The sequence below is a fragment of the Felis catus genome, chromosome C2 (genome assembly GCF_018350175.1).
Source record: "Felis catus isolate Fca126 chromosome C2, F.catus_Fca126_mat1.0, whole genome shotgun sequence".
Lineage (NCBI taxonomy): Eukaryota > Metazoa > Chordata > Mammalia > Carnivora > Felidae > Felis > Felis catus.
In genome coordinates this window covers 1,256,327-1,269,178 of record NC_058376.1, presented here as the reverse complement: position 1 = coordinate 1,269,178, position 12,852 = coordinate 1,256,327, and the positions used below count along the sequence as shown (strand labels likewise).

Sequence of the window (12,852 nt, the reverse complement as noted above, 5' to 3'; positions counted from 1 at the left end):
GCTGGGGCTCCGGGCTCAGAGACCGCTGGGGGGGTGCTGCCCTCAATCCGCAGAGCCCCTCGCCTCACCGGCCAGCTTCTTTGCAGGCCTTCATGGAGTCTGGCCGCCCTGGACCTCCAGGATTACCAGGTGAGGGCCCCTGGGGCCTCGCGGTGGCTGGGGCGGCGGCTTCTCTTGGGGATGCTGGATGCCGCAGGACTTCGTCCTGTGAGCCTGGGCTCCAGGGGAAGCAGGAATGCCTCATCGGCCCATGTCCCCTGCTCCAGAGTGATCACAGGCCCCTCCCGGGGCCTCCTGGGTCGTCCCAGCACAGCCGTCCTGGCAGCCTCGCAGGGGACAGCCCCGGACACTGAGTAGACACCCACTTGCGTGCGGAATTTAGATCTGCCCCCCTGCCCTGGGCCTGCTCTGTCAGCCCGCGCCCGCCCCGCGGGAGTGGCGTGGCCTTCAGGGGCAGCCCCTTGGGTGGGACCCCCAAGTGCTTCTGCTCAACAAAAGCTCTTGCTCTGAAGGCTCCCAAACTCGGGTGGTGCTCCTCCCCCGTCCAGGCTAGTGCACACAGCACTCACAAGGGCTGGGGGTGAGCAGGGCACAGGGGCATGGCCCAAGGGCCCTGTCACAGCTCAATGATGGGCACTCCTGGGTCTCCGTCCCTCCAGGGTACCAGGGGCCTCCTGGACCGAAGGGTGACAAAGGAGAAGTGGGCCCACCAGGACCACCAGGTGAGTGTGCTCCAGGCGGCCCTGGGCTGGGGTGGGTCCCCGGCACTGTCCTCTGTGGTTACCCGTGCCCTCCTGGAGGAAGGACACCCCTTCCAGGCGTATGGAGCCCGACGGCACCTGTGGCAGTTTGATCCCTAGTTGGCCCAAAGCCTCAGGGCCCAGGGCTTCAAGGACAGCGGGGCTGAAGGGCGGAGCTGGGCCCCGGCACCCTCCGCTCCCACTGGCTGCGTGGAGTCCTCCCTTGGCCCGACTGCCCCGGGGCTGAAGTCTTAGCACCTCACAGGTTCCTTCCAGGGACGGTGGGACGACTCTGCCAAATTCTTCCACTGCTGAACGAGATAGAAGAAAACGACAGGGTGGCTGTTGGGGGCTAGCAGGACAGAAGCCCAGAGGGCCGGGGCGCCCAGCGCCAGGCAGTGACAACTAAAGGGTGGCCGACCGGGGCCCCCCCAGTGAGGGGCTGCAGCCCAGAGCAAGGGCGGGGTCAGAGACAGGCCGCCGGGAGGGGCTGAGACCCAGGGTTTTCCCTGAGGACCGCTAGAGGCAGAAGCCGCTCCCTGAGGAAGGTGAGCTCACCGGGGGCCTACGATTTAGGCTGAGCAGGTGAACAAGATGGCCAGAACGGACCGGAATGCAGGCAGGAGAGCAGAGGTGAGACAGGCCCCCAGGAGAGCCAGCCAGGGTGGGAGCTTGAATCACGACAGTGCTCCAGCAAAGGGAAGGTGGGGGTGAGTGCGGGGAGCCGGGACCCTGGAAAGAACCCGGTTCCGTTCTGGGACGGAGGGGCACGGCCACTGGACCCGAGGAGGCCGCGTGAGTTTCGGCAGACGAGACCGGGAGGGGAGCGAGAGAGGTCTGCGTGGAGGCCGCGGGCCGGGGCAGGGGCGGGGGCGCACCTGGAGGCGTCACGGCGAAGGGTTTTCTGAGGCCGAAGGAGCCCTTCGCTCCACCGACCAACAGGACCTCACTCCTCCGCTCGGAAGACAGACGCCAGAGAAGAGGCCTCAGGACGACGTAAAGATGGCCTGTGTGCGTCAGCGGAAACCCCCTTCCGAGCGAGGCCATCGGAGGACCCGCCCTGATGGGACGGGTCAGATGGCAAGGGCCCTTCGAGAAGGAGGCGATGCTGGAGGGGAGACCCCCAGGAGCGAACCGCTGCCCTCGTTCAGCGTGGCCGAAGCGGGACATACCTCGCCGCTTCCGGGGGTGGAGCCAACGACGGGCCAGGACCACGCAACTTAAGCATGCCCGGCGAGGATGGCACCAAAATTACCGGACCCTGAAGACGACACGAAAGGAGAGAAAAGGGAGCACAGAGCAGATGGAACCAGGCACATTTAACATAGTTGGTTCAAACTGACATCTGTCCGTAAGCGCACTGAACGGGAACCCACTGAATGCTCCGTTAAAGGTAAACGTCGGCAGTCGGATAAAAACAAAACCATATGCTGCTTACGAGGGACACTGCAAATGTGAGGACAGACACACACACAAGCTGAATGCGGGACAGGGGCAGGCAAACCAAGCCTGTGTGTGTGCATGTGTGCACCTGTGTGTGTGCACCTGTGTCTGAATGTGCACCTGTGTGTGCTCCCGTGTGCATGCGTCCGCATCTATGAACGGACCTGTGTGTGCACCTGTGTGTGTGAACGTGCACCTGTGTGTGTGCATGCCCCTGTGTGCGCGTGTGTGCATCTGTGAGTGCACCTGTGTGCTTGTGTGCTCATGTGCACCTGTATGTGTGAGCGTGCCCGTGTTCTTGGGTGTGCACGTGTGAGTGCACCTGTGCACATACATGTACCTATGTATATGTGTGCCTTTGTGTGCCTGTGTATCTGTGAATGCACCTGTGTGTGTGTGCACCTGCGTGCATCTGTGAAGGTACCTGTGTGTGTGCACATGTGCACCTGTGTGTAAATGTGCACCTTTCATGGGTGTGTGTCTACATGCGTCTGTGAATGCACCTGTGTGTGTGTGTGTGTGTGTACAAATATCTGTGTGTGAGAAATTAGACGAGTGTACCTTGAGGCAGGAAACATTGCCAGAAACTCGAAAAAAAAGAGTCCATTGTGAAAAAGGAGTAAACCCACCAGAAAAATACAGCAATTCCAAATCCTGTGCCTCTAACAACATAGCTTCAAGACGTAAAGAGCAGCAACCGACAGGAGAAGGACGACACAGATCCGTCCTCGTGGGGGTATGGCCGGCTCTCAGGAAGTGACGGCACCAGCACACAAAGAACAGCTCAGGCAGGAGACGGAGTTCCCGACCTGGCCCTGGGACCCTGGGGCCCTGGCAGCAACACGGGGACCCTGTCTTCACCACACGGGCCCTCGCCTGGCAGAAAGCGAGCAGGAAGTCAGCGTCACAGACACGCCTGGAAGATGACCCCAGAGCAGCGCACTTCCCTTCCAGATAAGGAGGAACCGCTCACAACCGGCAGGTGGAAGGTGGTGAGGCCCCGGCCGAGTCCGTGGCCGCAGCGGCCCCGCGGCAGCAGGACCGCCCCCCAGATGGGGGCCACGCACCCATCGGCCGGCCCAGCTGGGCCCCAGGCCACGGGTCCCGTTAACTGTTCAGGAACTCACAGCCTCAAGCGGGACACGTTTCTCAGCACTCAGCTCAAGAAGTCAGAAAACAAATAGCAAATTTACCTTTAACAAAAGAGATGGGCACTGAGGAGGGCCCTGTTTGGGATGAGCACTGGGTTGTACAGAAGCGGTGAGTCACGGGAATCTACCCCCCCCAAAACCAGGAGCGCACTGTGCACACTGTATGTTAGTCAACTTGACGAGAAATTATGTTAAAAAATAAAGTAAAATTAACATAGAAAAGCAAAGAAAAGGGAAGAAATGGTACAGCTCAGAGCTGAGTGAACAACCATTTGCAAGTCAAGGTAGTTTTTGGAAAGACCGCTAATCCTGGCACGCCCCCTGCAGGACCGAGAAAGGAGGGAGCCCTGCGAGCGAGCGAGCGAGCGAGGGGCAAAGGGCTGCTCCGCCTCCACCCTCGCTAGGGCTGCAGGGTGGCTGGTGCTCAGGGTAGTGGCCGCTGCCCCCGGAGGGTGGGGAGGGTTGTGAAGGAAGAAGTACCTGCCATTTGTACAGACGGGTTTGGGAACATCAACCACCCAAAAGAACATACCGTTGCAATTAATAGGTAGACTTACCAAGGTCACAGGGGCGATTCACAAAAATCAACTGGTAATAAACAAAAAGAAATTCTAAAAAGGTGCCATTACAAAAGGAGGTCAGACCTGTGGCTGCCAGAGGCAGGCGGGCGTCACGGGGAACCGTCCGAGCCGCCAGACGCGTCCTGGAACTCCCATCACGAGGTGACGCACGTCTTCCTGTGTCCTCACCAGTGAGGCCACGGGTGCGAACCAGCCTTACTGTCCGGTCGTGCTGCTGCACCCCTAAAACATTCCGGGGCCGCCATTAACAAAAGTGTAACAAAACTGCAGGGGGCCCCCCAGAAACAGACGTTCTAGAAGGCAACGAAGGCAGCTGTAGGTGGGGGGCATGGCGCTGCCGAGACACTCACCTTGGCGCCCCGTCTCTCCTACAGGGCAGTTCCCGCTCGACCTCCTCCAGCTGGAGGCTGAAATGAAGGTGGGCGTCACCCGCGTCCCCGTCGCCTGTCCCACCCTGGCTGGGCTCCTTGGGGGCTCAGAAGGTGGCGAGACAAGTCCTGTCCCGCAGGGTGTGCCGGGCCTCCTGGGCTCCAGAAGCTTCCGGCTGCCTCACCCTGCCCACTCGGGGCTTCCGGGGGTCGGCCTGCCCCTCCCAGGTCAGCAGCGGGAGCCGGGCTGTCTCAGACCGGCATTTCCATCCACAGGGGGAGAAGGGTGATAGAGGAGACCCGGGGCAGAAGGGCGAACGGGGTGAGCCCGGGGGTGGCGGATTCTTCGGCTCCAGTGTGCCCGGCCCCCCCGGCCCGCCAGGCTACCCTGGGATTCCGGTAAGTCTGGACTCCTGGCTGCCTGCAGGCCCGAGCCAGAGCCCGTGTCCCCAACGTCCTGGGCCAGGTCCAGCCCAGCTGTGGATGCCTGCAAGGCCCAAAAGGTTGCCCCCACTCCTGGCAGGGGGGGACACGGGGCAGGCCTGGTGGGTCACGGCCTGGGGCCCCCCCCAGCCAGCCGGGAGAATGGGGGGCATAGGGGCCCTCACCCAGCCCTCCCTCAGGGAGACCATCTGCCCTAAAAGATTCCAGGGGGCACAGGCCCCAGCTTCTGCCTGAGGGATGGAGGGGGAACGAGGGCCTTCGGGGGACCGAACCTCTGTCCAGGGTGTGCTCTGGTCCGTGTTCTGGGATCCCTTCCCAGCACAGAGCACACCGTGTGGGAGGCCACGTTTCCCCGGCCATCGTGGGGGCAGGCAGGGGGCTCCCCGCAGGGCCTCTGCCACATGTTCTGTTGTCTCCCCTAGGGTCCCAAGGGAGAGAGCATTCGGGGCCAGCCAGGCCCACCTGGACCTCAGGGGCCCCCTGGCATCGGCCATGAGGGGCGTCAGGGGCCTCCTGGCCCCCCCGGCCCCCCCGGGCCCCCAGGGCCCCCTTCCTTCCCCGGCCCTTACAGGCAGAGTAAGTCAAGCAGGGGCGGGTACCTGGTCTCCGGCCTCGTCCAGCCAGGGCCATGCGTTCCCATCTCTGGCTCTTCTCTTGCAGCGATCAGTGTTCCCGGCCCCCCAGGCCCACCTGGGCCCCCCGGACCCCCTGGAACCATGGGCACCTCCTCAGGGGTAAGGGTCCCCGTGTTCCTTACCGGTCAGATGCTTGCTGCCCAGTCGCCTGCCCGGCCGCCCTCTCCTCTGCAGACCTGTGGGTGGCCTGCTCCGGAGGGTCCCAGCACCGGGCCTGGCCCTGCCCCGTGCACAGATGCACGGCAGCCGAGATGTGGTTTGCAAAGCAGAAAACGGGGAGCCTGGGGGTGGCCGTGGGACTCGGGTGGGCAGGGGAGGACAAGGGAGGACAGCCATTAAGAAGGGTCCCCAGCAGGGCTCACCGGCCACGTGGGCACTTGGCATCCAGCCCTCCCATGGGGTGGCCTCACCGTCCGGGTGCCACAGAGCATTCTCAGGGAACAGCCTGATCGAGAAAGGAACACACTTAAGCCTTCAGGACTGTCCCTCATCCGGAAGTGTCCTCCCCCCACCCCCCATGAGCCCAGACGCTGTCTGTGTGCGAGGGCACCCACTGGGTCGGGCTTCCAGCAGGTAAGGATCTGGGCCACGTACCAGACCATGCTGGACAAGGTGCCGGAGGTTCCGGAGGGCTGGCTCATCTTTGTGGCTGAGACAGAGGAGCTGTACGTCCGGGTCCGGAATGGGTTCCGGAAGGTCCTGGTGAGTTACCTGCATGGGGAAGGGGTGGGAGACCTTCTCGAGCTTGCTTGGGGTTCAGGAGAGCATGTGGGGGGGAAGGGGGCCCCCCACAGCGAGCCTGAGCCTTGGTCTCGGTTGTCCTGTGGGGTGAGTGCCTCATGCAGTGACCGTGCTCCCTCCTCACGTTTCTTCATTTTTTAACTCGGGGCCTTCCGAGCAGTTTGGGGTTTACAGAGAAGTGACTCCTACTTCTTACAGCCGATGCACGTGAGGTGCTGTGCGCCCGCTGATGGCACAGGCACCAGGGTGTAGCCGTGCCAGCTTCCGCTGGGGCGGGGCGGGGGTGCCAGGCGTCAGGGTTGCTGGGGTGACCCCTGCGTTTTCTTTCAGCTGGAGGCGCGGACACCCCTCCCACGTGGGACGGTAAGGACGCAGCCGAGTTCAGGGCTTGGAGCCCGGGGGACGTCTGGCCGGGGCTCCACGGTGGCAGGCCGAGCACGGCCTCGCGTCCCCGACACGCCTGGGGCTCTGGGGGCTGGGCGTGGGAGGTGGTGTGCAGACCACGAGGCCGCCTCCCTTCGGGCCACGCTGCCCACCCCTCTCCGAGCGCGGGGCCCGGGGGATGGAGGAGCCCACATACTCAGGTTTCCCACTGCTGCCTCTCTTCTAAGCCAGGACTTCTTAAAGGGCCCGGGACCGAGGCTGCGTTAGGTAGTGTGTGTCCTGGGCTCCCAGCGAGTCCGCCCGCTCACGGAGCCCAGGGAGTCCTCCCTCGCTCGTTCCTTCCTTCCTTCCTTCATTCAGTGTGGTCTCGGGCCAGGCGCTGGTTTAGACAGGGAGGGACACACGAGGCCCCTGCCTCGCGGAGCTCGCGGGCTGGGGGAAAGGTGGCAAAGATGACAGACGATAGACAACCGGTTTTATCGTCTTAGCAGGGAAAGGTGCCTAGTCAGAGAGCACATGGGGTGTCAGAGGCACTGGGTGCTGGGGGAGGACAGTTGGGAAGGGGGGTCGGTGCAGCTCACCTGAGGTGGGCGCACGGGGCATAAGGAGCGGAGAACTTGGGTGTCTGGGTGGCAGTGAGGGGGGCTGGAAGGTCAGGGAATGTGGTCCTGAGCGGGGCGGGGTGCCTGAGCGCAGGGCCAGCCGCCCACTTTGCACGTCAGGCCGGCAGGGCGCCCCCTCCAGCTTACGAGAGCACAAGCCGCAGGTGCAGGAGGAGAGGGCCGCCCGGACAGGAGGGCAGAGCCCCCGCCCACGGCGCCTCTGCCTCTGCGTCTGCAGGACAACGAGGTGGCCGCCCTACAGCCCCCGCTGGTGCAGCTGCACGAGGGCCACCCGTACCCCCGGCGGGAGCTCACCCACTCCACGGCGCGGCCCTGGCGGGCGGATGACATCCTGGCCGGCCCCCCGCGCCTGCCGGCCCCCCGGCCCTACCCTGGCGCCCCCCACCACGGCCCCTACCTGCACGTCCAGCCGGCTCGCCCCACCGGCGGGCCCGCCCGCACCCACGCCCACCAGGACTTCCAGCCCGTGGTGAGTGCCCCACCAGCCCCTCGGCTCCCGCGGACTCCCAGGGCTGCCGGGATGGGAGGGCTCTCTGGGCCTTCGAGAAGCGGGAGAGCCCGAGGAGCCGGGCAGGGGTGGGGGCCTGACGGCGGCCACTCTGGACCCCCTGGCCCCCAGCCCACCGCGGTCCCTGCTGCCCTAGGCCGAGGGGCTGGGCTGGTCCTCTTGGGGCCCCCGGGGCCGGTCACGCGGGCTCTCTGTGCACGCTCGGCCCCTCGGCCGGCCCGGGGCTGGCGGCTGACCCCCGCGGCCCCTCCACAGCTCCACCTGGTCGCACTCAACAGCCCCCAGCCGGGCGGCATGCGCGGCATCCGGGGCGCGGACTTCCAGTGCTTTCAGCAGGCGCGCGCCGTGGGGCTGGCGGGCACTTTCCGCGCCTTCCTGTCCTCACGGCTGCAGGACCTCTACAGCATCGTGCGCCGCGCCGACCGCACGGGCGTGCCCATCGTCAACCTCCGGGTGCGTGAGGGCTCCCGCGTGGGGCAAGGGGCGGGGCTCCGGCAGGGTCCCCAACCCCCCACAGCCACCCCATCTCACGGGGCGCCTTCAGGGGCAGGAGGCAGGGCAGGGCCGGGCCCTCGCACGCAGCCACCTCCGAGCCGGGGCTGGGAACCGTCTCTGGGGTGGTCCCCATGCCTCTCTCCCACCGCCGAGTGCTTCCTGGGAGCTGGGGAGCACCAGCGCGCCTCGGGGCCAGAGGCAGTGGCCTCACCGCAGACCTGGGGGTGGAGGCCCCGCAGCAGGGCGTCCCTGGGGCGGGAGTGAGTCCCGTGACACCGCCCTCCCCAGGATGAGGTGCTGTTTCCCAGCTGGGAGGCCTTGTTCTCCGGCTCCTCCGAGGGCCAGCTGAAGCCCGGGGCCCGCGTCTTCTCTTTCGATGGCAGAGACGTCCTCCAGCATCCTGCCTGGTAGGCTCCCCAGCAGAGGCCGCAGGGGGTGTGTTCTGGGAGGTGGAGCCCCCAGGGACGGCCCCACAGGCAGCCGCACCTTGGGCCTTGGGGCCTTGGGGAAACGCCCTCCCCTGCCCAGAGTGGTCCAGATCCCGGGGGTCAGGGCTCGGGCCCGCGGCTGATGGCTGCTGCCTCCCGCAGGCCTCAGAAGAGCGTGTGGCACGGCTCGGACCCCAGCGGGCGCCGTCTGACCGACAGCTACTGCGAGACGTGGCGGACAGAGGACGCGGCGGCGGCTGGCCAGGCCTCCTCGCTGCTGGCGGGCAGGCTGCTGGCGCAGAAAGCCGCGAGCTGCCGCAACGCCTTCATCGTGCTCTGCATCGAGAACAGCTTCATGACCTCCTCCTCCAAGTAGGGGCTCTGCCGGCTCAGACAGGCAGATGGACAGTCAGACGGCCAGGCCGGGAGGCCAGCAGCAGGGGAGCAGGGAAGCCGCCCTTAAGGAGTGTCTGCCCCTGCCCGCCCCCAGGGTGGGACCTGGCTGGCACTCTCCGGTATGGTTCTGTGGTTCATGTTTCATGTAACCCCCGAGAAATAAAAGGAAACCAAAGAGTGTATTTTTTAAAAAGTTTAAAACAAAACCTGGTGCCCAGACTTTCTCTTGCCCCTCCCCACCTCGCACAAGGCCCTGCCCCCTTCCTCTTTGACCCCAATCAGAACTGGAGGGAGACCCCCCGCCCCCCGAGGCAAAGAAACATATTGACTTGGGGAGGTGTGCGTGCCAGAGGGCCTGGCAGGGGCCGGGTGGGGCCTCGGTCCCCAGCTGTGAGCTGCTGGGGCAGCTCAGGCCAAGGGCACAGCGTGGGGCCATTTCTCCTTGGCCTCCCGCAGCCACCCCTGGGCTAGAGGCAGCCCCAAACTCAGGGGCCACTGCTGCCCCCAGGCTATGGCCTTTACCCCAACACCACCTTGTGCTGGTGGCTGGGAGCCAGCCTGCACACGGGGCAGGTGCGTCTTCAGTTCTGTCCCACACCGGCTTCCCACGTGGAGCTCAATCCAGCCAAGGCCCTGCAGGGAGATTTTTAATCTCTACCCCCAGCGTGGGGCTCAAACTCACAACCCTGACATCAAGAGCTCTACTGACTGAGCCAGCCAGACGCCCCCAGGCTAGGAGTTGAGGGGCCCACAACCCAGGGATGGCAGTGTCCTGTCCCCGGGCCCCGCCCAGGTCCAAAACTCCTTTGCTGAGGCAAGGATTCCCAGAGCAGAGGTTCCCCTAGCCTTGCCCAGGAGCACATCCCGGAACCCAACTGGGCCCAAACCTACTCCCACTCCCAGGTGCCCGGCCACAACTCCTGCCTGCTGAGTCCAGGGCCCCAGGTTTATCTTCATGGGACACAGAGTTCAAAAAACCACAGAGGAAAGGGGTGCCTGGGTGGCTCAGTTGGTTAAGTGTCCGACTCAATCTCAGCTCAGATCATGATCTTATGGTTTGTGGGTTCAAGCCCCATGTTGGGCTTCACGCTGGGCACGAAGCTTACTTAAAACAAGGCACAGGGGCAAACAGGATCGCGACACCTGTCCTCAGCCAGGACACGGCTCACCTGAGACCGGCCTTGCCGAGCCCTGGGACCCGAGGCCGTGTAGACAAAGCACTCTGAAGGGGGCATTCTGGGGGCACCCCCAGGGTCCCTCCCCCCTGGTGGCTGTGCTGGGTCGTGGGCACGGAGCCAAGCACCTCAGGTCTGCTGTCTCAACACTGCCCTGTAAACCACGGCAGCCGGTCCTGCTAACTGTGTAATGTGGTTTCCAAACAGCCTCCAAATAAAAAACAGCGTTTTGCACGGACACTCGGTTTGGAAGCAGCCTTCGTTACCGTGAGACAGACCGTGGGGGTCTTTGTCCTGCTGGTGGGTCCCGCTGAAGGGGCACAGGTGGGCGTGGCTAGATGTACACGGATGTCAGATGCACACACGTGCACGGGGATGCTGGTGCCCTAAACCATGTCTCCGGAGCGTCCCTGGGGATGGCCGGCAGTCCGCACAGGCAAGCCGGGGTGTAGACCCAGCACCCATGTTCTCCCCAGAGCTGCTGCAGCACGCGGAACCCACCATGGGGCCAGGTGGCTGGGCCACCCACCAATGGGAGCATTCGCAGGTCAGGGTGGGGGCAAGAGCAAAGGCCTGCATCATAAGGTCAGTGACCAGCGGTGAGAGGCACTGCCCTCCACCCACCAAGTCCCGCAGGATTCCTGAGCATGGAAGGGGAAGAGCACTGCCCCTCCCCACGGGGTCCCTGGGGCATGGGGTGGGTGGGGTGGGGAGTCAGTGGGGAGGCCCCCTGTGGATGCCCCGCCCCCCAGCATCCTCCTGCAGCTTCAGGGCAGCCTCTTGAGACACCCTGCCCCCGACAAGCGGACCTCAGGGATCCCTGGGTGCAGACAGCTCCTCTCCAGGAGGGCTGCTCCAACCTCTCTGCACCAAGCTGGCTCCGAGCAGCTGGCCTTCCCTTCCCGCGGGGCGTGGGCGCTTCTCAAGACAGGGCTGTAGGAGAGGGCTGTGCTCAGCTCGAGGCCGTGGGGGCCTGGTTTGGGTTCCTGCCTGGGGCCGGGGCCCTCTTCTTGGCCTCCTGACCAGCCACCCCCACCCACGCCAGGTCAGTACAAGACCAGGAGCCCCTCCACGTGTGGGGCTTGTGGTTCGATTTTGGGGAGAGCCGACGGTCTTGCATCTGAGGCGGTGTGCTCAGGGTGGGTCCCGCGTGGGCCGGCACGTGGGCGAGTGACCCCAAGCGGTCTGCAGTCACCAGTGAGGTAGGTCAGGGTTAGCCCGCTGGGGGAGAAGCGAGGCTCCAGGGCCCCTGCGTCCCTGCTTCCACCTGACGGGCAAATGTCTGCCAGCGGCCAATGCCTGGCGTCTCACCTGGAAAGAGAAGCCCACTGAGGCTTCTCATTTGGGTCAACTTTCTTTAGGAAAGGGACATAGTCTAAAGCAAGTACCTGGACAACTGGCCTTACCAAGTTTAGCCACAGGCTACGGGAATCAGGGATCCCGGCCTGGCCCCGCAGGGCACAGGATACCCTGTGGGGGACTGAGTCCCTGAGGCTGGCATCTTGGCCCCCTCACTGGTCCCCAGGAACAAGCAGGACCTGCCTCTTGTGGGGGGCGGGGTGAAGGCAGAGTGGCCTGGTGGGCACATGAGACCCCCCTCCCCGCCACGGGGACAGCAAGCCAGCCCGCAGTGCCCCAGCAGGCAGCGGGATGGGGACGAGAACCAGTCCTCAGGGCCACCGCCAGACAAGCCCTTGGGGTGTGGGTCACAGGGATATCCCACCTAGGGTCCCCGTCAGTCCCTGGCTCCACAACGCGAACACTGGAATGTGGGCCGTGCCGGAACCCGGGTCCTGGGCCAGCTGCGAAGAGACATCCCTTCCGAGACATCGAGGCCCCAGGACGTGGAGCACGGCACACGGGCTGCCCCCGGTGCCAGAGGAGCCTGGCCTCCCGCTAGGCCGGGCTGGGTCAGGCTTTGGCCTCGGGCTGCTGGTTCTGTTCCCGAGGGGCCAACCCTGCCGTCCACACGCTGTCCTCCAGGGCCGGCGGGGGGGCTTCCGGCTTCGGGCCACTGAGGCCTCTGTCCTGCAGGCTCAGCACCTGCTCGGCCTTCTCCTCCTGGGGCGGGGGCAGGGCTGGGGGCGGGTGACGGCCCTCCCGGAGGTGCCGCAGGATCACCAGCATGGCCGCCGAGAGGTAGACAATGAACAGCACTAGGAAGTACACGAAGTAGACGAGGAACTAGAACAGAGAGGGGTAGGGGTGAGGTCAGCCCAGGCAGGTGAGGGGCAGGGGCGGGAAGGGGCCTGTGGATTCCTCCCCGGCTCTCCCTCCTCCCGCTGAGGCCACAGGAACACTGCAGGAGTGGGGCTGGGTGCCCGAGGGTCGGGGGACAGGCCGGGAGCAGGTCTCCACAGTGGGCAGGGCCCGCCCTCTGCCCTGCTCCAGGACGAGCCCTGGGGGGGGCCCCCACCGCTTTCCCACAAGCCCTGGCAGTTTTCCTGCATCGCGTGGCCCTTGTGATCTACCCCAAGATGCTCCGTTCGATTTAAGATAACAAACACGAGCTTCATTCTGTGCGCCAAGTTCCCACGGCTGCCGAGGGCACAAGGACAAGCGTGTGCGGGAACTTCCCACACGGCGGAGCCCAGACGCAAGCCCCAAGCCAGTCTCTGTCCCGGGGATCGGTGCAGCTGCGCGGAGCGCCCAGAACGTGGGAACGTCCCTCCTGAGTCTCGTGACCGCCGGGACAGGCAGTCCAGGCGGTTCCGGGCGTCTGCGGGCCAGACCAGGCGTG

The 12,852-nt window shown here is 64.9% G+C and overlaps 2 protein-coding genes across 30 annotated transcripts in view; one reads left to right on the top strand and one right to left on the bottom strand.

Moving 5' to 3' along the window:
* COL18A1 (collagen type XVIII alpha 1 chain) overlaps positions 1–9,143 on the top strand; it is a 91,397-nt gene extending 82,254 nt beyond the window's left edge. For 3 of the 5 annotated variants that reach the window (XM_023238617.2, XM_023238614.2, XM_023238616.2), the window contains 12 exons: positions 87–129; positions 660–722; positions 4,290–4,333; positions 4,560–4,682; positions 5,150–5,303; positions 5,388–5,461; positions 5,933–6,064; positions 6,434–6,466; positions 7,328–7,579; positions 7,874–8,071; positions 8,402–8,520; positions 8,704–9,143. In XM_023238617.2, the coding sequence (XP_023094385.2) occupies positions 87–129; positions 660–722; positions 4,290–4,333; positions 4,560–4,682; positions 5,150–5,303; positions 5,388–5,461; positions 5,933–6,064; positions 6,434–6,466; positions 7,328–7,579; positions 7,874–8,071; positions 8,402–8,520; positions 8,704–8,917 (1,449 nt within the window). In that variant the 3' untranslated portion in view covers positions 8,918–9,143. The remainder of the gene's footprint in view (positions 1–86; positions 130–659; positions 723–4,289; positions 4,334–4,559; positions 4,683–5,149; positions 5,304–5,387; positions 5,462–5,932; positions 6,065–6,433; positions 6,467–7,327; positions 7,580–7,873; positions 8,072–8,401; positions 8,521–8,703) is intronic. The other 2 variants (XM_023238615.2, XM_023238618.2) reach the window with 1 other exon arrangement.
* SLC19A1 (solute carrier family 19 member 1) overlaps positions 1–12,852 on the bottom strand; it is a 44,471-nt gene that overhangs the window by 9,420 nt on the left and 22,199 nt on the right. For 15 of the 25 annotated variants that reach the window (XR_006584730.1, XR_006584729.1, XR_006584732.1 and 12 more), the window contains 3 exons: positions 4,266–12,296; positions 1,619–4,137; positions 69–1,051 (listed from right to left, as the gene is read on the bottom strand). Coding sequence is in view for 3 of the 25 variants with exons in the window: in XM_023238625.2 (XP_023094393.2) it covers positions 12,024–12,296 (273 nt within the window). In the remaining 22 variants the exon portion in view is untranslated. Of the gene's footprint in view, positions 1–68; positions 1,052–1,618; positions 4,138–4,265; positions 12,297–12,852 lie in introns of those variants that run through there. The other 10 variants (XM_023238625.2, XM_045036495.1, XR_006584725.1 and 7 more) reach the window with 9 other exon arrangements.